The sequence below is a fragment of the Pan paniscus genome, chromosome 12 (assembly GCF_029289425.2).
Source record: "Pan paniscus chromosome 12, NHGRI_mPanPan1-v2.0_pri, whole genome shotgun sequence".
Lineage (NCBI taxonomy): Eukaryota > Metazoa > Chordata > Mammalia > Primates > Hominidae > Pan > Pan paniscus.
Genome location: NC_073261.2, coordinates 101,060,987 through 101,081,362, shown reverse-complemented (window position 1 = coordinate 101,081,362; position 20,376 = coordinate 101,060,987). Strand labels below are relative to the sequence as shown.

The 20,376-nt window shown below is 39.9% G+C and overlaps 1 protein-coding gene across 22 annotated transcripts in view; it reads right to left on the bottom strand.

The window, feature by feature from the left end:
- Positions 1-20,376, bottom strand: part of DTNB (dystrobrevin beta) — a 296,683-nt gene that overhangs the window by 58,509 nt on the left and 217,798 nt on the right. For 20 of the 22 annotated variants that reach the window (XM_034952753.3, XM_034952759.3, XM_034952767.3 and 17 more), the window contains one exon: positions 16,669-16,756. In XM_034952753.3, coding sequence (XP_034808644.1) covers positions 16,669-16,756 — 88 coding nt within the window. Of the gene's footprint in view, positions 1-6,429; positions 13,147-16,668; positions 16,757-20,376 lie in introns of those variants that run through there. The other 2 variants (XM_055108155.2, XM_055108156.2) reach the window with 1 other exon arrangement.

Below are 20,376 nucleotides of genomic sequence, written 5' to 3'. Positions count from 1 at the left end.
GTAAGTTTTTAAAAAATTAAGATATAATTTTCCTACCATAAAATCCACTTTTAAAAAGCATATAATTCAGTAATTTGTTTTTCCTTTTTGAGACAGAGTCTCACTCTGTCACCAGGCTGGACTGCAATGGCGTGATCTTAGTTCACTGCAACCTCTGCCTCCCGAGTTCAAGCAATTCTCCTGCCTCAGCCTCCCGGGTAGCTGGGACTACAGGTGTGCACCACCATGCTCAGCTCATTGTTTGTATTTTTAGTAGAGACAGGGTTTCACCATATGGGCCAGGCTGGTCTCAAACTCCTGACCTCAAATAATCCACCCACCTTGGCCTCCCAAAGTCCTGGGATTACAGGTGTGAGCCATCAGGCTTGGCCGAATTCAGTAGTTTTAATGTATTCATGAGGTTGTGAAGCCACCACCCCAAAAAGAAACAGCATACCCATAAGTAGTCATTCCCCATCCCCCTTCCCTCGCCCTTGACCTCCATTATCCATCTCTATGGATTTGCCTATTCTGGATATTTCATATAAATGGAGCCATACAATATTGACCTTTTATGTCTATCTTCTTTCACTTAGCAAAATGTTTTTAAAGTTCATCCATGTTGTACCACATATCAGTACTTCATTCCCTTTTACAGCTGAATAATATTCCATTACATGGATATACCACTTTTTGTTTACCCATTCATCAGCTGATGAACATTTGGGTTGTTACCACTTTTCAGCTGTTTTGAATAGTGCTGCTTTGAGCATGTATGTTGAGCTATGTTATTATTTCTCTTGGGTACATACCTAGGAATGGAATTACTGGGTCATATGGTAACTGCCTTTTGAGAAACTGCCAAACTGTTTTCCAAAGTGACTGCATTATTTTACATTCCTGCCAGCAATGTATCAAGGTTCTATTTTTTCCACATCATCCTAATGGGTGTGAAGTGGTATCTCATTGTAAGGCAATTCGTATTTCCCCAATGACTAGTATGTTGAGCGTACTTTCATGTGCTTACTGGCCATTTGTATATGTTTTGTAGAGAAATTATGTGGTTGTGATTTGCATATCCACTGATATTTCTGACCCTTGTTAACTCCTTTAAGAATATGGTAGCCAGGCCAGGTGCGGTGGCTCACACTTGTAATCCAGCACTTCAGGAAGCCGAGGCAGGAGGATCATGAGGTCAGGAGTTCAAGACCAGCCTGGCCAACATGGTGAAACCTCGTCTCTAGTAAAAATACAAAAATTAGCCAGGTGTGGTGGTGGGCGCCTGTAATCTCAGCTACTTGGGAGGCTGAGGCAGAAGAATTGCTTGAACCTGGGAGGTGGTGGTTATAGTGAGCTGAGATTGTGCCACTGCACTCCAGCCTGGGTGACAGAGCGAGACTCCATCTGGGGAAAAAAGAAAAAAAAAAAGAATATGGTAGCCAATGAACATGACTAGGTGGTGGCTCCCTTTTACTGATTAACCAGAAAGGCAGCTCTCACTGAGGGCTCCACGATGACCCTGCTTCACTCTGTACACTCTTGGCTCTGCCTGAAACATGTTGTACCATGAAGACCTTGTTTCCTGTCTAGAGCGTGAAGATTCAGTAAGTCTTTTCATGTGGCAGTTTCTAAATAAACAAGGGCAAAACAGCATAGCAAATCTGGGTAAGAGGCTTTTTACCAAATTATCAAGTGTTTTTCTTTTTTAAAAGAAAAAAAAAAACCAAGATGATTTTTCTTCTTCCAGAGAAGCATGGACTGGCAGCCTACTGAGTAAATTTTCTATATTGTAGTCAGTCTTGTGAGAGCCTGAGTTGAGTCTCAGAAAAGTAGCTTGCTTGAGACTGAGGCTGGCTGTGAAGAACAGGTTTGCAATTCCTGAAAACTGGAGCTAAAAGTAACAGCTGCTTAATAGAGTGAGACGAGGGAAAATTATGGGTCAGGAGGTAAGCTCTGAAAGAAATTTGCTTCATATGATGATGAAAAGAAGCCCTGTGGCACTTCTCTGGAAGTATCTAGAGAAGCTTTCTGGTTTTGAGTAACTGCAAAGCCAAGGGATCTTCCACAGAGGAGGTTAATACAGGAATCAAGTCATTATCAACAGAGATTCCTAATCAGGTAAGACTGGTTGGCTCCAAGAAGCACTGTAATGCAAATATAAAGAAGTAGGGGTGGAGGAAGGTTCCAATCCTGAGGCAGCAGTTCCCCTAGGGGCAGCTGGTGTCCCGGTAGGACTCCTCAGTGATGAGTGTCCAGTGATGGCTTATCTCACTCAATCAAACTTTAAATACAGTCAAGTATACATCAAATAACAGAAACTTAGAACTTTTATCTATGTACTTTTTTTTTTTTTTTGAGACAGAATCTTGCTGTGTCGCCCAAGCTGGAGTGCAGTGGCATGATCTCGGTTCACTGCAGCCTCCGCCTCCTGGGTTCAAGCGATTTTCCTGCCTCAGCCTCCTGAGTAGCTGGGATTATCAGCACGTGTCACCATGCCTGGCTAATTTTTGTGTTTTAAGTAGGGACAGGGTTTCACCATGTTGGCTAGGCTGGTCTCGAACTCCTGACCTCAAGTGATCTGCTCACCTCGGCCTTCCCGAGTGCTGGGGTTACAGGCATGAGCCACCGCACTCAGCTTTTATTTACAATCTTAAACACCATAGTGCTCATTAAGAAGAAGAAGAAGAAAAAAGCCAAGTCTCTTCCTAAAATGCCTTCAGGACACTGAAGGGAAAAAGACGGGAATTATTTCATAACAACATAGGAGACTTTGTTGATCCAGTTCATAAAGACATAGGATGCTTTGGCCAGAGAGACATGAAGATGATTTCTTTCAAAAAATAAGTAGTTCACACATTTATTCAACAGATACTTCCTGAGCTCCTACTATGTGCCAGGCACTGCTCTACCAGTTAGGGATGTTCTGGAGAATAGCCCCACCCCCATGGAGCTCAGATTACACTGGGAGAAAAATAAGAAACCCAAAAAATAAATATAGACATCAGCAGGGATAATGCAATAAAGAAATGCAGGGTAAGGAAACAGTGAACCGGGACAGACAATTCTTTTTAAATGAGGTGGTGATGAAAGGGCTCTCAGAGACTCAATGAAGTGAGGAAGCCAACCAGGTGAAGGTCTGAGGGAAGGCCTGCTGGGCAGAAAGAAGGGCAAATGCAAGGCCCTGCAGCTGCTTGGGCTTGGGGTGTTCAGATCAGTGCTGACGGAGGGAAGGAAGCTGTGGTAAGAGCGAGGCACGGGGGGATGAAGGGTCTAGACCAGGGGTATCCAATCTTTTGGCTTCCCTGGGCCACACTGGAAGAACTGTGTCTTGGGCCACACACAAAAAAACTAATGATAGCTGATGAGCTAAAAATAAATAAATAAATAAATAAATAAATACATAAATCACAAAAAAATCTCATAATGTTTTAAGAAAATGTACGAATTTTTGTTGGGCCACGTTCAAAGCCATCCTGGGCTGCATGCAGCCCACAGGCCACGGGTTGGACAAGCTTGGTCTAGACCATACAGGGCCTCTGAGCCATGGAGAGGAGTTTCCATTTCATTCTGAATGTGGTGTGAAGCCACTGTAGGATTCTGGGCAGGGGAATATGAAATTTGATTATATGTGTTAAAAACACTGTTCTACATTTACATAAATAAGTGGCTGAGTAATTTAATACATGGGGAAGAACAGACAAATTTCCCATACAGAAGAATTCCAAATAAGGTATGGACATACTCTGCCCTCAAGGACGTGAAGCCTAACTCCCCATTCCTTAAGAGAAGCCTGTGCATAGTGACTTCCTTCCGAAGAGTCTGTGTGGAAAGGAAAAAGAATAACTTTATGTTGGAGAAACCTGACGAACACTGCCACAGCCAGGTGATCAAGGTCAGCATCAACAGTGACAACTCATGTTGATAGTAGGTACCTCTTGATACGCCATGATGAAAATGGCACTTTACCTTTTCTTCCCCAAACCCATAACCCCAGTTCTAATCAAGAGATAAACATTGGACAAATTACAGTTATTAGACAGTCTACATCTGACTAGTACTCCTAAAAATTGTCACGGTCATCAAAAACAAGGAAAGTCAGAGAAACTGTCACAGCTAAGAGGAGCCTAAGATGACATGACAACTAAATGTAATGTATCCTGGATGGAACAGAAGAAGGACATTAGGTAAAAACTTAGAAAATATGAATAAAGTATGGACTTTAGTTAATAAATAATGTATCAATATTGCTTCATTAATTGCAATGAATGTACCATACTAATTCAAGATGTTAATAACAGGGGAAACTTGGCTGGGTTGCTCACTCCTGTAATCCCAGCACTCTGGGAGACAGAGGTGGGAGGTCATTTGAGGCCAGGAGTTCGAGACCAGCCTGAGCAACACGGCAAAACCCCTACTCTACAAAAAATACAAAAAAAATTAACCAGGCTTGGTGGCGTGTGCCTGTAGTCCCAGCTACTAGGGGGCTGAGGTGGGAGGATTGCTTAAGCCTGGGAGGTTGAGGCTGCAGTGAGCTGAGATCACACCACTGCACTCCAGTCTGAGTGACAGAGTGAGACCCCGTCTCAAAATAATAATAGGGGAAACTGGGTGTAGATTATAGGGAACTCTCTGCACTATCTTTGAAATTTTTCTGTAAATCTAAAACTTTAAAAATAAGGTTTAAAAAATAAACATTGCTTTGGCTACTCGGTGGAGAATTTAGTGTAGTAGGAGAGGAATGAAAGTAGGGAGACTAATTAGTAATCCTAGCTTTGCTACTTTCTGGCTGTGCAACATTGAGTTATTTTACTATACCTTTATTTTCTTGTCTATAAAATGGGAATATTTAGTGAAAGTGATGTGGAGAGGATTTAATGATATAACGTAGGAGGCAGCACAATGCTCTACAAATGCTGATAATTATAACTCAAAATAAAATTGTATCTAATAAACTTATTATACACCTCTTATGTGTAAATCCAGCAAGTAGCAAAGGCCGAACTCTTAAGTAACTGAAGATAAACACTGCAAAGCTTACTCATAAGGAGGACACATGGTTCTGGGGTTTAATAAAATTCTAGAATCTTGGTAGTCAAAGCATTATGTTCACACCACTAAAACTCAAGGAAGTTCCCAGGTCCAGTGAGCAACTCGGGGGTTGTAGCATCTAGAGCAAAAGATGCCCAGAAAAAAAACTAAAGCTGAAGGCCTCTAAATTGATCTCTACTTAGTGAGCATAGCAGGTATACTGGAAAGGTCTCGGCTTCCTGTGGAAAACACAGCTTGCGTGCTTAACAAGACTCGTCTGTTCCTCACTGGAACAAATGCACTTGCAATTATGTCATCTAATTAAATAACAAATAAACCAGTGAGATACAAGGATGAAAAGAGGGTTTCTATTTCTAGGAAAACCAAGTTGAATGAGTTGGAGACTCCATAGAGATGGGCTTCTAGAAAAAAATGGCACTGACTTAGCTGAAGGTAAGACAGCTGTAAAGATTTGGAAAAATTATAAAGAGAAATTTCGTACTGTTGCACCGTAAGTTATTAAGTTCTCATTTCATTGTAAAGGACTGAAAAAGGAAGCTGAACTTGCAACATGTGAGAACATTTTGTGCAAAGGAGACAACCTGGAGCTCCAGAGGACCTACACTCAGTGAATGGGCTTGGTCCTACATCCAAATATACATGAGGACATGCAGAGAAATGTTAAAGTATACAGGTATCATTTTTTGGTTCCCTATTTTAACTTATTTAAAAATGTAGTAACAGTATTTTTAACATAGGCAAAAGGAGAGAAAATAATGTATTTCCATATACTCAAACTAGGTTAAACAGTTACAAAGATTTTTGACACATTTGCTTCATCTATCCCATATTTTATTTCTCTCAAGTATTTTAATGCAAATTCTTGAAAACAATCACCCCTACAGACATCAGCAGACATCTGCAGAAATATTTTAAGCCAGCTTTTGATTGCTGACCAACCTGTGGTACAGGTAACAGGACTCCTACTGGGTACCAAGTCATTCACCTACAGGCCTACCTTTCCCCTCTCTTTGATTCAACCCAAAAGACCTCAAGGCAAATAAACTGATTCCTGGATCCTGAGTGGTTCCTGGTTCACGTGGAAGGACATCTCTGAAGCTTCAACTCAGTGATTTACTTCCCCAAACCTATTCCTTTCATCCTTACAATGAAACCACCTGTGTAACAACCCGATTCTTTGAACGTTTTCTGGGAGTCCAGAGCAAGCCTAAACTTTCAGTGAACATCCTAAGGCAATCTGTATTGAACCAGGTTCACTCCAAAAACCCAGCTGGGGCCATTTCCCAAGGAGCTCAGAACAACCCGAGGAATGGATTCATGGGCTGTCCTAAAGTAGCCTTACTCACAGGTATCAGAGAATTCACTTGCTTCTAGGCCCCTGGATTGCTTTAATTCTTTCAATTTTCTTTTGTTCAACAACATAAAAAATATATTCTACTTATTGCAATTTTTACATGTCACATTCTGAATATTATCCTGTACCAGTGGCTTCTTGGTTGTTATATAACTTGTTTGGTAAAGTTATGCTGACAGCTTTAATGAGGCGATGTCATGTGATGCACGAATTTCCCCTGGTGCTGAATGTGGGCATTAGCAACTCAGTATCGTGTGTTAGGGCAGTGGAGAATCAGGGTGTATCTAATAAATTCCTTCATGGAGGTCTCATGCCATTAAGCAGAATTTGCTCTTTCAAGAAGTGTCTTGATCACCTCTGAAGTAATAAACAAAACACTTAACAGGGTCTTAACAAAAACTTACAAACTGAAAAGTTCCAAATCTGTATCAAATTCAAAGCCAGGGTTGTTTTCAATCAGGGAAACCTGAATCCTAAGGAAGAACCAGAAGTTTTTTTTTCAAAGACACTCAGGCATCATAGGCATTCCTAAGTTGTGAAATGAAAAGAAGGTTTCCTAGAAAGTCAGGATAGAGATGGTATTTAATCTGCATTCTGGCTAGGAAGATGATGACATGCACCTTTTCAACTTTTCCCTAAACAGATTTTTTTTTTCCTCTTAACTTATTCCAGACCAAACAGGTTTCAAAAAACAAGAAAACTTCAGGGTTCAGATTTTTGAACTTTTAATAAGCCCAGAGATTTGGCTCATATTTGGCAAGTTCGCCTAAAGTGTCAACAACATCTAGTCTTTTCTAGTTCAACGTGAGCTAATGAGGGCCTAATAAAGTGCAAAACATGGCCTGAAAGAGTAAAGTACTGGTCCTTTGCCAAGAGGCAGATTACAGAGAGGAATCTGATAGACTAACAGAGAAACTAAAACTATTGCCTTGTGCACTCTATCCAAAACTAATGGTTTTCAACTAAGGGTCACATCTAACACGGCAGGTGACTCTGGCTTATCCCTAGTCCAGAAACGTTTCTCTTGGTCAGTGGTTATCAAACTTGGCCACACACTCCAGTCACCTAGAGGGATTTTTAAACCCCCAGTGCTCAGGTTGTATCATCCAAGACCAATTAAATCGATGTCTGGAACTGGGCTTAGGCAGCAGTAGTTTCAAAAACTTCTCGGGTGATTTCAATGTACATCCAAGGTCGATGTGCTGCTCTAAGAATCAGAGTTCTTGTCAAAACAGACGGAACTGGGTCACTGTAGAACATCTCCTGCACATTTTTGTTGTTTTAAGAAAAAAACCAATTTACTTAGCACCAAATACCAAAAACATTGGTTATGTAAGTCAAAAACACTGGTAGTGTATATCTGACTGTAAGTATGGAAAGTGATCCCAGAAGGGTATTTAAAGGGTACCACATTCACAACTAAAGTCACATAACCCTGTGTTTGAATCTCAAGTCTAGCTGAGGAACCTTGGGCAAGACGATTTAACCTTGTTCTGCCTCGGTTTCCTTTTTTGTAAAGTCACATTGGGAATCAACTATCCTTCAGAGTTGCTGTTAGAACCAGAGGTAATAGTTCTAAAATATCCAGCACAGGGCTATAAATACAGATGGCTCTCGAAATGGTAGCCGTTATTTCTCATTCTGTTATTAGGTCAAAGCAGTCAGGCAGGGTAACATCTGGAGGAAAAAGACTTCTCAAATGCCACAGACATATAAGCTGAATGAGTTTAGGAGACAAAAGGTGAGAGATCATCTAAAAATTAAACAATAATCAAAGACCTAACAATGAATGCAACTGTTAGGATGGAGGCGTTAAGGCCAGAGCAATGAAAGGCAAAAAAGTTAGGGATCAGAGGACCATATTATAAAAGTTAAAGCTCTGTATTTAAGAATGAAGGCTCCAGAGTGGGATCCATTTACTATTACATGCGAATAAGGTGTTGAGGTCCCTTTAGTCCTTGGAAGGACAAGGTGCCTCTAACTTCCTGTCACAGGAGCATTCTCTCAGGTTCAGGTGGACTCACAGAGCTCCATCATCTTAATGAGAGGAGACACATCTGAAAAATACAGGATAATAAATAAGACCCCTTTGAGTCAAACTGGGCAAATGTTATAAAACCAAGGGATGCCGACACAGTCAGCAAACGGTAATCCAGTAGCATGCATTTCTGGAGCCTCCTAAAAAGAGCCCGGACTCCTATCTGTATGAATGTGGCAAGATGAGTTCCAAAGAGATGCGCCTGGTATCAGCTAGGCTTTCTTTATATTCCAGGGGCAGCCTGCCCATCACCTAAGCTGCCCTAGACTACCCAGAGGGCTGTGGATTGTCACCCTCTCTCAAAAATCCAATCTGCTGTTGAAGGCAATGATTCCCAAGCTCACCGTAAATCAGAAGGCTGGGAGTTTTCTTTTTTCCAATAAAAATGGATGGGCCCTAAATCCAGAGATTCTGATTCAGAAGGTCTGAGGCAAAGCCAAGGATCTATATATTTTTAAAATACTTCATACATGATTACAACATGTAGGGAGGTTTGGAGCCATTACATGTGTGCGAAACATCATAGGAGACTGTCGATCTTTAATTATAATGGGCCATGAGGGTATTTCTGAATGCTGCATGCCTGGAGCAGCTGACAAGGAGATGGGGGCTGTGCAGCCTGGGATCTGAAAGAAAGCTGCTCAGAAATGTTTAAGTGTGAGGTAGCATGACAATGGGTGATAGTTTCCCCTTTCTTTCACCTTTCTTCCAAGTTTTCCATAATGAGTTTATGGAATTCCCTTATAATTTATAATTCCCTTATAATTTATAAATTTATAATTCCCTTATAAATTTTTTTGTAAGGGAAAAAAAACCCTTAAAGGTAAACAAAACATCTGATTACATCTTGGTGACGTTTGTGATGACACTTTAAGAATTTGCTATTACGACTACAATTTACCACACATTATAGTTTTGTTTTTAAAAAAGGAATTTAGGACCGGGCGCGGTGGCTCATGCCTGTAATCCCAGCACTTTGGGAGGCTGAGGCAGGTGGATCACCTGACGTCAGGAGTTCAAGACCAGCCTGGCCAACATGGTGAAACCCTGTCTCTATTAAAAAAATACAAAAAATTAGCCGGGTGTGGTGGCAGGCGCCTGTAATCCCAGCTACTAGGGAGGAGGCTGAGGCAGGAGAATTTCTTGAACCTGGGAGGCGGAGGTTGCAGTAAGCCGAGATTGCGCCACTGCACTCCAGCCTGGGCAACAGAGTGAGACTCCATCTCAAAAAAAAAAAAAAAAGAAATGTAGGCACTTCAGGAAAACACATTCTCTTTCCTGGCTCATATAAGCAACATGAAATGTCTTTCTTCAAAGGTCAGCCCACAGAGGTTTCTGCAGCCCCGCTCCCCATCTAGGGAGAAGTTATGGCACGGACGCTGAAGCACGCTACAGGGCGCACTGCTGGCTGCTCAAATTATTTAACAATGTGGAAGAAGGTCTTTGAAAAAAATCAATACAAACCTATCTGGCAGGTTATAAATAAATTCTTTCAAGCACTACACCCACTTTATGCAAAGCACTTGTATCATCAGTGTGAGATTAGAGGATTAGGAGTTTCTGTATAACAGAACTCTAGTCAAGAAGAATCCTTCCTGAGTGGCTCAATAGTTATAAGATAACTACACTCTGCAAAATAAACCCAAGATGAAAGGGCCCAAACATATCAGTATTCATTCTAACAACGATCATTTCCAGAAGAATTAAAGAATTGGCATCAGAAACTATCAGGTGTAAAGAGACTTATCTTGTTTGCAGTAAGGGAGTACTGAAATCTTTTCAAGGTCAAATGGCTTTGGAGCTTTTATTGACAACATTTAAAAAGTACTATGTAAACTCAGTAAGACTATATAATGGCATAAAATATACTTAATTTTTAAAATCCAACCATAGCATGGCCCATCTCAACAAGTTTATTTATACATTTTAATGTCTAAAATACCTAGAGCAGTTGTGACTGACTGAGGGCATGTCTGAGGTTTAACTAATCAAATAGCACTTTTCTGTTTCTTTCTCAGGCTTTTTCTTCTATTCTGTTCCATTTCACTAACTAACCTTTAGAGTTGTAATGTTAGAGTCAGATATGTGAGCTGACATTAGATTTTCAAGGAAAGGATTTTGAAATCTAAACAAACTCAAAGGGATACGTTACTTTTGGGGGAAGAAACAAAGCAAGAATTCCCATTTGCAGCTTTCGTAACTCTATTTCCCTATGAAGAAGTAAACATAAATTGGTACACATTTCCAAAATGGACGTACTGGTTTGTTTAATATGGTCCTGCATGAGCCCGCCTGTCTGACTTCATTCCAGCATTGTTCTCTGCATTCTAGCCACAATGTCAACTTTCAGGTCATGTGACCTCCAGCCTCAGGGCCTTTACATATGCTGAAATACCCCGCTGGGCATACACTTCATTCTCTTTACCTGGTTAATGCTTGGACACTCCGTTGTTTTGGCTTCAGCTCATTCCTCCTTCCATCTCACTCTTTGCATCTAGGTTTAATTCCTTATCTCCCAAATTATAACCTCCGGTAGTTAAATCTTAGTAGTTAGGAGACAGGACAGTATCCCTGTCCCAGCTTGGCCACTTAGCACACCATGTGACCCTGGGTAGTTTTTTTTTTTTTTTTTTTTTTTAATCTCTCTGAAGCTTAGTTTCCTCAACAAGAATGTTTTGAATAATAAACTAGCTAATACATGCAAAGCACTTAGAATAATGACTGGCACAAAGTAAATATTCAATAAATACTAGCTATTAGTATTACTCTTTTAGGATGAATCTTACTGTGACCGTTCTCTGTCCTTGTGAGAAAGGGTCTTTATTTCTCCTTTTGACAGTTCATCTAGTTCCTTTTGGTATACTATTCAACCGTCTGTTTTTATAAGGAAAATTCTTAAGGTTTTTTCACAAACACTGGTAACATTGGATGTAATCGACTGTTTTATTTAATTTTTGAGACAGGGTCTTGCTGTGTTGCCCAGCCTGGAGTGTAGTGGCATGATCACAGTTCACTGCAACCTTGAACTTCTGGGCTCAAGCAATTCTCCCACGTCAGCCTCCCAAGCAGCTGTGACTACAGGCACATGCCACCACACCTGGCTACTTTTTTTTTTTTTTTTTCTAACTTTTCATCTTTTAGTAGAGATGAGGTCTCACTATGTTGCTGAAACTGGTCTTGAACTCCTGGGCTCAAGCAATCTGCCCACCTTGGCCTCCCAAAGTGCTGGGATTACAGGTGTGAGCCACTGTATCTGGCTTTGTTTTTAAAGGGATTTTTTTTTTCCTTTATAAATTGTTGTATTGTTTCTGGGGAGAAATCTAGTAGTGAATCCCTTGTAGATAAAGTAACATCTTATGTGGTTGCTTTCTGAGGATTCTATCTTTGTATTCTGTAGTTTCACTATGATATGTCTAGTTGTAGAATTATTTTTATTTATGTATCTGGGGACTCATTGTGATATATTCATCTGAGAATGAATGTCTTGAATACATTTTGGAAACTTAGCCATTAATTCTTCAAACATTTTTTAACCCTAATTCTATTTTCTTTTTTGGAATTCCAGTTACATGACTGTTGGTTCTCTATCTCCCATGTCTGAAGACCTTGTTTCAGATTTTTCATCTTTCTGTGTTGTGTTTTGGAAAATTTTCTTAAATATATTTTCTAGTTCACTAATTCTCTATTCATGTGTCTAATCTGACATTTAACCCATCCACCAAGTTTTAGATTTCAATAACTTTTGTTTTAAAAATCTGTAATTTCTATGTGATTTGTTTTCAACTTTGTTCTTTTAAGACAGTATTTTGTCAGGTTTTTAATTCCTTCTTTTAGGTCTTTAGAAATCTTAAACATAGCTATTTTATAGCCAATAACTCTAATATCTAAAGCCATTGAGGGTCTCATTTTGCAAAGTCAGCACAGGGGTTCAAGTCTAGTTGGACTCTTTCAGTGGGAGCACTGTTAGGTCTCAATTGAGAATGTAAGCAGAAATTTATACTGTGCTTCTTCTACCAGGTGCCTTGGGGTTAGTTTTAATGTTAAAATTTCACCTTGGTGATTCTCAAACTATAACGTAATGTAAATGTACCCAAAGTAAGTATAGACAGGCCTAAGGTTTTGAATTTCCAGGGGAGACGACTTCTTCCACTGCAACAGGAGACCTATAAGCTTTCTTTTTCTGTGTGCTGGCAGCTAGTTATAGTTTTTTTTTTTTTTTTTTTTTGAGACAAGAGTCTTGCTCTGTTGCCCAGGCTGGAGTACAGTGGTGCGATCTCGGCTCACTGCAACCTCTGCCTCCTGGGTTCAAGTGATTCTCCTGCCTCAGTTTCCCAAGAAGCTGGGATTACAGGCGTATGCCACCACACCTAATTTTTTTTGTATTTTTAGTAGAGACGGGGTTTCACCATGTTGCCCAGGCTGATCTTGAACTCCTTACCTCAGGTGATCCACCCACCTCGGCCTCCCAAAGTGCTAGGATTACAGGAGTGAGCCACCATGCCCGGCCTAGTTATCTTTTATACAACATATTCACCAACGATATAATGCTTCAAGGGCCTACCTTAATGTGAGAACCTCATTTCCAACTCTTCACTTTGCACGTAACCGAGGTTTTGCCCACACAAGTTCCTGACAATTGACATCCAAGCACAGGGCAGGGGTGGCAGTAGTAGTGACAGCAACAGTAGCTCTTGGCCTGCTTTGGTTTTCAGTTACTTTTCAATTCCTAGGAAATTGAATTCTCTTCTACTTATTTTCAGATCCCAACTCAAGTAACACCTTCTCACAGAAGCTATCCCTTACTCTCCAGAATAGATCAGGCACCTGCTCTACACTTCCACAGCTCCCTGCATTTTTCCTCCACTGCACATAATAATTTGTAGTTATGTTTAGTAGTGTGATTATTTGTTTAATGCTTGTCTCTGTCACTACACTGTTAGTTCCATGAGGGCAGGAATCATTTGTCCACCATAGTATCCAATCTGGCACAGTACAGCAACAAAAGAAGGATTTGCTGAATGAATAAAATGAGTGTGTGTGGCTGGTTGGGGGTGGGTGAATATTAATGTGAACATAACTCCTCAAAGAAAGTAAAGAATTGAAAAAGGAGAAGGAAAAGAGAAAACATTTTATTATGAATATTTCAAAATTGCAGGAAACACACCGCAAATCCCTGGGGAGCCACTTCCTATTTCAATCAAACCCTTATTCAACATTCTTGGTTCCTTTTTGTTTTAATTGAGATATCATACTTAAGGATCTTAAGTATTCCATTGACGGGCGCAGTGGCTCACGCCTGTAATCCCAGCACTTTGGGAGGCCGAGGCAGGCGGATCATGAGGTCAGGAGATCGAGACCATCCTGGCTAACACGGTGAAACCCCGTCTCTACTAAAAATACAAAAAATTAGCCGGGCGTGGTGGCGGGCACCTGTAGTCCCAGCTACTCAGGAGGCTGAGGCAGGAGAATGGTGTGAACCCAGGAGGCAGAGCTTGCAGTGAGCTGAGATCGTGCCACACTGCACTCCAGCCTGGGCGACAGAGCAAGATTCCATCTCAAAAAAAAAAAAAAAGTATTTCATTTAATCCGTTTTGACAAATGTACACTCCTGCAACCCACACCCCTATTGAAATGTGGAATATTTCTATCAAGTCAGAAAGTTTCCTTGTCTCTCTTCAATATTTCCATTTCTAGAAACAGCCTCTTATCTGATTATGATTAGGAGTTGATGATTAACTTATGGCAAAGGATAAGTTAGTTTGCCTATTCTAGAATTTCACATAGAAAAAAACAGTACGTACTTTTTTTGTGTCTGGCTTCTTTTACTACTCATAATATTTTTGATATTCACCAATGTCGTTGCATGTATCAATGTTATTCCTTTTTGTGTTGAGACAATTCTATTGTATGAATATAACACATTTTGTTTATCTATTCTGTTGATAACTACGTGGGCTATTCCAGCTATTATGAATTGAACTGCTATGAACATTCTTGTACAAAGCTTTTTGTGAACATGTTTTCATTTCTCTTGGATAAATATCTAAGAGTAGAATTGCTGGGTCATAGTATAAATTTTGCTTCTTTAAGAAACTGCCAAATAGTTTTCCAAAGTAGCTGTATGATTTTATAGGCCCGCCAACAACAGGGTGAGATTTCTGGTTGCTCCACATCCTCTCCAACATTTGGTATCATCCAACTTTTTCATTGTAGCCATTCCGGTGGGTATACAGTGGTATCATTGGCATTTTCCTGATGATTAATGATATCAAGCACATTTTCATGTGCTTATTGGCCATTGGCATATCTTCTTTGTGGAATATCTGTTCAAGTCTTTTGCTCATTTTAAAAAAAAGGCTTGTCTTTTTATTGCTGAGGTGCAGGAATTCTTTATATATTCTGTCCTTTGTCAGACATGTTTTGCAAATATTTTCTTTCAGATAGTGGTTTGTCTGTTTTTCTTTTTCTTTTTTTTTTTTTTTTGACAGAGTCTCGCTCTGTCACCCAGGCTGGAGTACAGTGGCGTGATCTCGGCTCACTGCAAGCTCCGCCTCCCAGGTTCATGCCATCCTCCTGCCTTAGCCTCCCAAGTAGCTGGGACTACAGGCGCACACTGCCACGCCCGGCTAATTTTTTGTATTTTTAGTAGATACGGGGTTTCACCGTGTTAGCCAGGATAGTCTCGATCTCCTGACCTTGTGACCCGCCTGCCTTGAATAGTATCTTCTAATGAGCAAAAGATTTTACATTTGATAGGGTCTAATTTATTAATTTTTAAAATGGTTTGTGATCCCTATAAACTCTAATAAATTTTTATTCTTCCTAAGAGAATGAAGAATTATTCTCCTATACTTTTAGTAGCTTTATGGTTTTAGCTTTTATGTTTAAGTTTATGATACATTTCAAATTGATTTATTTGTATGGTATGAGGCAGGGGTTGAGATTCTTTTCTTCCCTGTGTAGATATCCAGTTGTTCCAACAGCATTTGTTAAAAATAGAAAGAGTTTCCTTTTCTGACTGATTTGCTTCTTACCTTTGTTGAAAGTCATTTGACCTTACACATGAGTGTCTTTTATGGATACTCTATTCTGTTCCTTTGATTTATTTGTTCATCCTTTTGCCAGTATCTTACTTTCTTGATTACTATAGCTTTATAGTAAGTCTTAATGTCAAGTAGGATTAAGTCTGCCAACTTTGTTTTTCTTTTTCAAGACTGTTATGGTTATTCTAGGTCCTTTGGTTCTCCAAATACATTTTAAAAACAGTTTGCTAATTTCTATAAAAAAGGCTGTTGAGATTTGAATTGGTATTAAATCTATAGATCAATTTAGGAAAATCTGCCATCCTAACAATATTAAATCTTTTAATCCATCAATATGGCATACCTCTTCATTTATTTAGGTTTTCTTTAATTTCTTTTAGCAATGTTTTACAGTTTTCAGACTTGAACATCTTCCATTAAATTTATCCATAAGTATTTGGTATTTTTAATGCTACAGTGAATAGTATTTTTCTTTTTGTGAGACAGGGTCTTGCTCTGTTGCCCAGGCTGGAGTGCAGTGGAACAATCATGGCTCACTGCAGCCTTGACCTCCCCGGGCTCAGCTAATCTTCCCACCTCAGCCTTCCCAGCACCTGGGACTACAGGTGCGTGCCACCACGCCTGACTAATTTTTGTATTTTTTATAGAGACAGCGTTTCGCTATGCTGCCAGAGGGTGGTCTCAAACTCCTGAGCTCAAGTGATCTGCCCGCCTCAGCCTCCCAAGGTGCTGGGATATACACTTTATATCTTGTAGCAATACTATAAAATTTACTTATCTGTTCTACTAGTGTTTTTTTAGATTTCTTAGGACTTCATATGCACAATCATGTCATCTTCAAATAAAGACTGCTTTACTTCTGTCTTTCCAATATTTATACCCCTTTCTTCTTGTCATGTTGCATTAATTAGGTCCTCCAGTATAATTTAGAATAGAGGTGGTAAAAGTGGATATCTCTGAATTGTTTCCAATATTAGGGGAAAATATTTCAAAATTTAAACTGTAGGTGTGATCTTAACTGTAGGTTTTTGTAGGTGTTCTTTATCAGGGTGAGGAAGTTTCCTTCTACTCTTAGCATGTGGAAAAGTGGAAAGTGTCCCCGAGGTACCTGTTCTCCTAAATTTCATGTCTACTATTCCCTTTCCATTTGCATATTAAAGTAATGCTAATTTCTGCTACTCTCCTGGGATCCTCCATTAACTTACCACGTTTCCTGCTTCTGCAGCCAGCCGGGCAGCATAGCGAGCTATAAGACGGTGTTCCTCATCCAGTCGGCTAGGACTGTCCAGAACACTGCCAAGGAAATAAAAATGCAACAAGTGTCTATTAAACATCCCTTATTCTTGTTCCATTCTCAGAAAGAACAGATGGAAGAAAAGCTCATAAAAGAATGGTAATAAAAGAACTAGAGGCCTGGGTCATAGATACTAATGATCTTCTGAAAAAAAGGGGATTTAGAGAAATGAGGAGGCCACATTTGTCATTCCTCACTGGCAGCACATCCCCGCTGCTCCTCCACCATCAAAGGGGCACTTCATTTTGAATGCAAGGGCTGAGAAAACACAGGGCACCCACAAAGTCTGAGGCAGGGATTTCTAACCAAATGTTTAAAACTGATGACTTTTTAGACCTTGATCTCAAATTCAAAAAGACCAAGAGAAAACTAAAGCATCATGAAAAACAGAGGGCTGAGAAAAAATATACTTAACACTGGCTAAGCAAAAGTTTGGCCTTGCCAGGGCAGGCCAAACACACTGTAAAGCTGGAAAGATTCCATGACATCAAATATTCCCCTTTTCATGCCCCTTTCTCTTCCTTTACTATGCTCATTCTACATCTATAGCCCCATCTTGGAGTTAATTAGTTTAATGCATTACTTTTCAACAAGAGTACCAATACTCTAAAAATCTAAGGACCCATTCAGACAGGCTATCAGACAATGTGGTATCTGGATGAGGGAAGGGTTCTTGAGTAATAGGCTGGCTCTGCATATGGGATGCTGATATGGAACTTCTGATTCTGAAATACATGACTTCTTTAGTATACCAAATGCTATTTATCCTTATCAAGACAGTCCTAGATTAATAGGGACTGTGGCTATATAATTCTCTGTTTAGGACTGGCAGATGCTTTAAGACGACAGTGATGATGTTGACTAAATGACCAGAGGTGGCTGTTGTGGCTTACCTCCACTTCGGCTCTATGTTCTTGGGTTTCCAAAAACCCTTGATCAGAGTTTGGCAGTATGACAATTCATACAGAAAAATTTAAAGACATGACTTCAATACTCATCGGAGTTTGTTATAATTACTGAGGGGAATCTGGGAAGGGTGTGGCTAAATCAATAAAGACCTGTCTGAACTTTTCATGTGTAGAATCAACTATATTTTTTCTAGTTTTTTTTTTTTTTTTTAATCTTTCTATCTCTTTGGCTAAGTCTTTAAGCTTAACTTAGTCTTTCTTCTGGGATTTTTTTTTAAGTGCTTCGAGTCTTCGCCTATGACATTTGTCAACACTTTATAATTTTAAGCATGCAAATATCCATCTTCAGGATGATCACCCTCTCAAAAATGATCTTGTAATAAGAACAGACTACTATTAGGCGGCTTTAATATTTTAGGGTCAAGGCCCCAAGGTGAGAGATAAACTATAATATTTGTGCTTTAAAGGTATTTGTCTGAAATAAGAGAACTATCTTTTAAATTAAAAAAAAAACAATAAAAATGAATGCTTAACGATACAAGTGGATCATATTATGGAGGGATTGGTAGCCGAAGAAGTGGGGCCTAAAGTGGCTGACCTCTGTTATCTGGCAAGGGATACAATAGGTTCTTCTGTGCAAAAGAGCTCCTTTTTCTCAATCACATTCTATCTCCTTAGGAAGGTTGATCCTATTTGTCATTTATACATGAGTGTGGATGACAGACTGCTTTAATTGGCTATGTTTTCTAGCCAGAAACTAGAAGCTTGTGTTGATGAGAGGTTTTAAGGTCAATGATTAGAAAGGATCCTTATTCTTCTGTTTGAATTGACTTTCATTTTCAGAATTAGCCAGAAAAGTTCTGACTTCTCGGAAGAAGTATGAAGCTCAGCTTCTTAGATTACTAATCAAGAAGTCATGTAGTACTCACTCACTCATCATGTTCTCCCAGGGCTACCAGCCACCAATTTTTGTTTAGGGAGCCAAGGTGAGACTTGAGGGCCTTAGCTAAACCTACCATAAATCTTATTGGGCTAAATTACTAGGTAACAGTCTCTTGTCAAACATTCTGCTGCTATTTTTACCATGGAAACTTTTGCTCACTCTGGACAATTGCCTTACTGATAATAAAGAATTTGTCTTGCCTAGGGTGAAACAACTCTGTTCCTAGAGACCAAGAGGCTGGGACAGTGTGCAAAGAAATCATCTGTTGGATGAGGAGACACTCTGTGATGCAGTGCACACAATTATCAGGCCCTTCCTTCCCTCCTAGAGGGTAAGCCTATTAAACATATTTAGAAGGTTAGAAAACCCTACTTCTCAGCCGGGCGTGGTGGCTCATGCCTGTAATCCCAGCACTTTGGGAGGCTGAGGCCGGCGGATCACGAGGTCAGGAGATCGGGACCATCCTGGCTAACACAGTGAGACCCCGTCTCTACTAAAAAAATACAAAAAAATTAGCTGGGTGTGGTGACGAGCGCCTGTGGTCCCAGCTACTCGAGAGGTTGAGGCAGGAGAATGGCATGAAGCCGGGGGGCAGAGCTTGCAGTGAGCTGAGATGGCACCACTGCACTCCAGCCTGGACGACACAGTGAGACTCTGTCTCAAAAAAAAAAAAAAGAAAGAAAGAAAACTCTACTTCTCCAAGCTTTAGAGATACATAAATACCCCAGAATAGTGATGCTATTTAGTCATATCAGGAAAACTATGGAAAACAGTATAAAGTATAATATTTAAAAGTCTTTTTCATATGTATATTTCCCAACTGACTATTAATTTATTCTTCTGTTATTAGGGGAAGTAGCAGCAAGGTCAGATGACCCTCCCAAGGAGCCATGGCATGCTATAAGCAAAACTAAGATCAAAATTTAAAGCTTCAGCCTCTGTTATGTGTACAGCTTATAAATTATGGTTTTCTCTCTAAGAACAAGAATCTCAAAGCATGGCTTTCCAAGTTGTTTGGCACTGTGATTCTTCTTTGCTGTTATGTAGGGGAAGGATGGCTTTAGATTGCTTAAACTTTACCTGTCATCCTACTTGAAGAATGGTGGTGGGTGTGGGCATGGAGTGGGCAGGAGACTTTGGACCTACCTGAAAGTAATACCATTTTTTTCGGTATTAAATCTTTTAAAAAAAGGATTAACTTTGCTATAGTTAGCAGTTATCAAACGTTTTTCCATCCCAAACCACTGAAGAATCAGACACATTCTCTTATTAACAGTGAGTCACTACCGCAGTAGTTTTCAGGGTAAGGGGAATGTGGAGCTATTATAATACATGTAACTATTATAATATGAGAGGGTCTATATAATTTGGAAAAAGACCCTCAGGTGACAGTGACCCAATACCATTGTTGGGAATCACCGGTTTAAATAATCAACACTGACAGATTCCTGCTAACAGATAAAGGGTGGTAAAGATGTAATAGGGTGACAGTATCAAAGTCCCCAGATAAGACAAAGTGGGATATCTGTGGGTTGATCAACTCTAAACTTGGAATGTCAATAGAAAGATTTCATTAGGTAAGAATGAACAGGAAGAGGTTGCATCAGATACCTCTGTGAGTACTGCGATCCCTCATAGGCTTATATATTTTTTGAGTGTAAGCTGAAGGAAGTGAACCCCACTTTAAAGGAGAATGTCTGACTCCATGTTTAGGTCAGCGCCCAGGCTTGGCAAGCCTCCCTCTCTTGTAGAAGCTAATGCTTAGCAA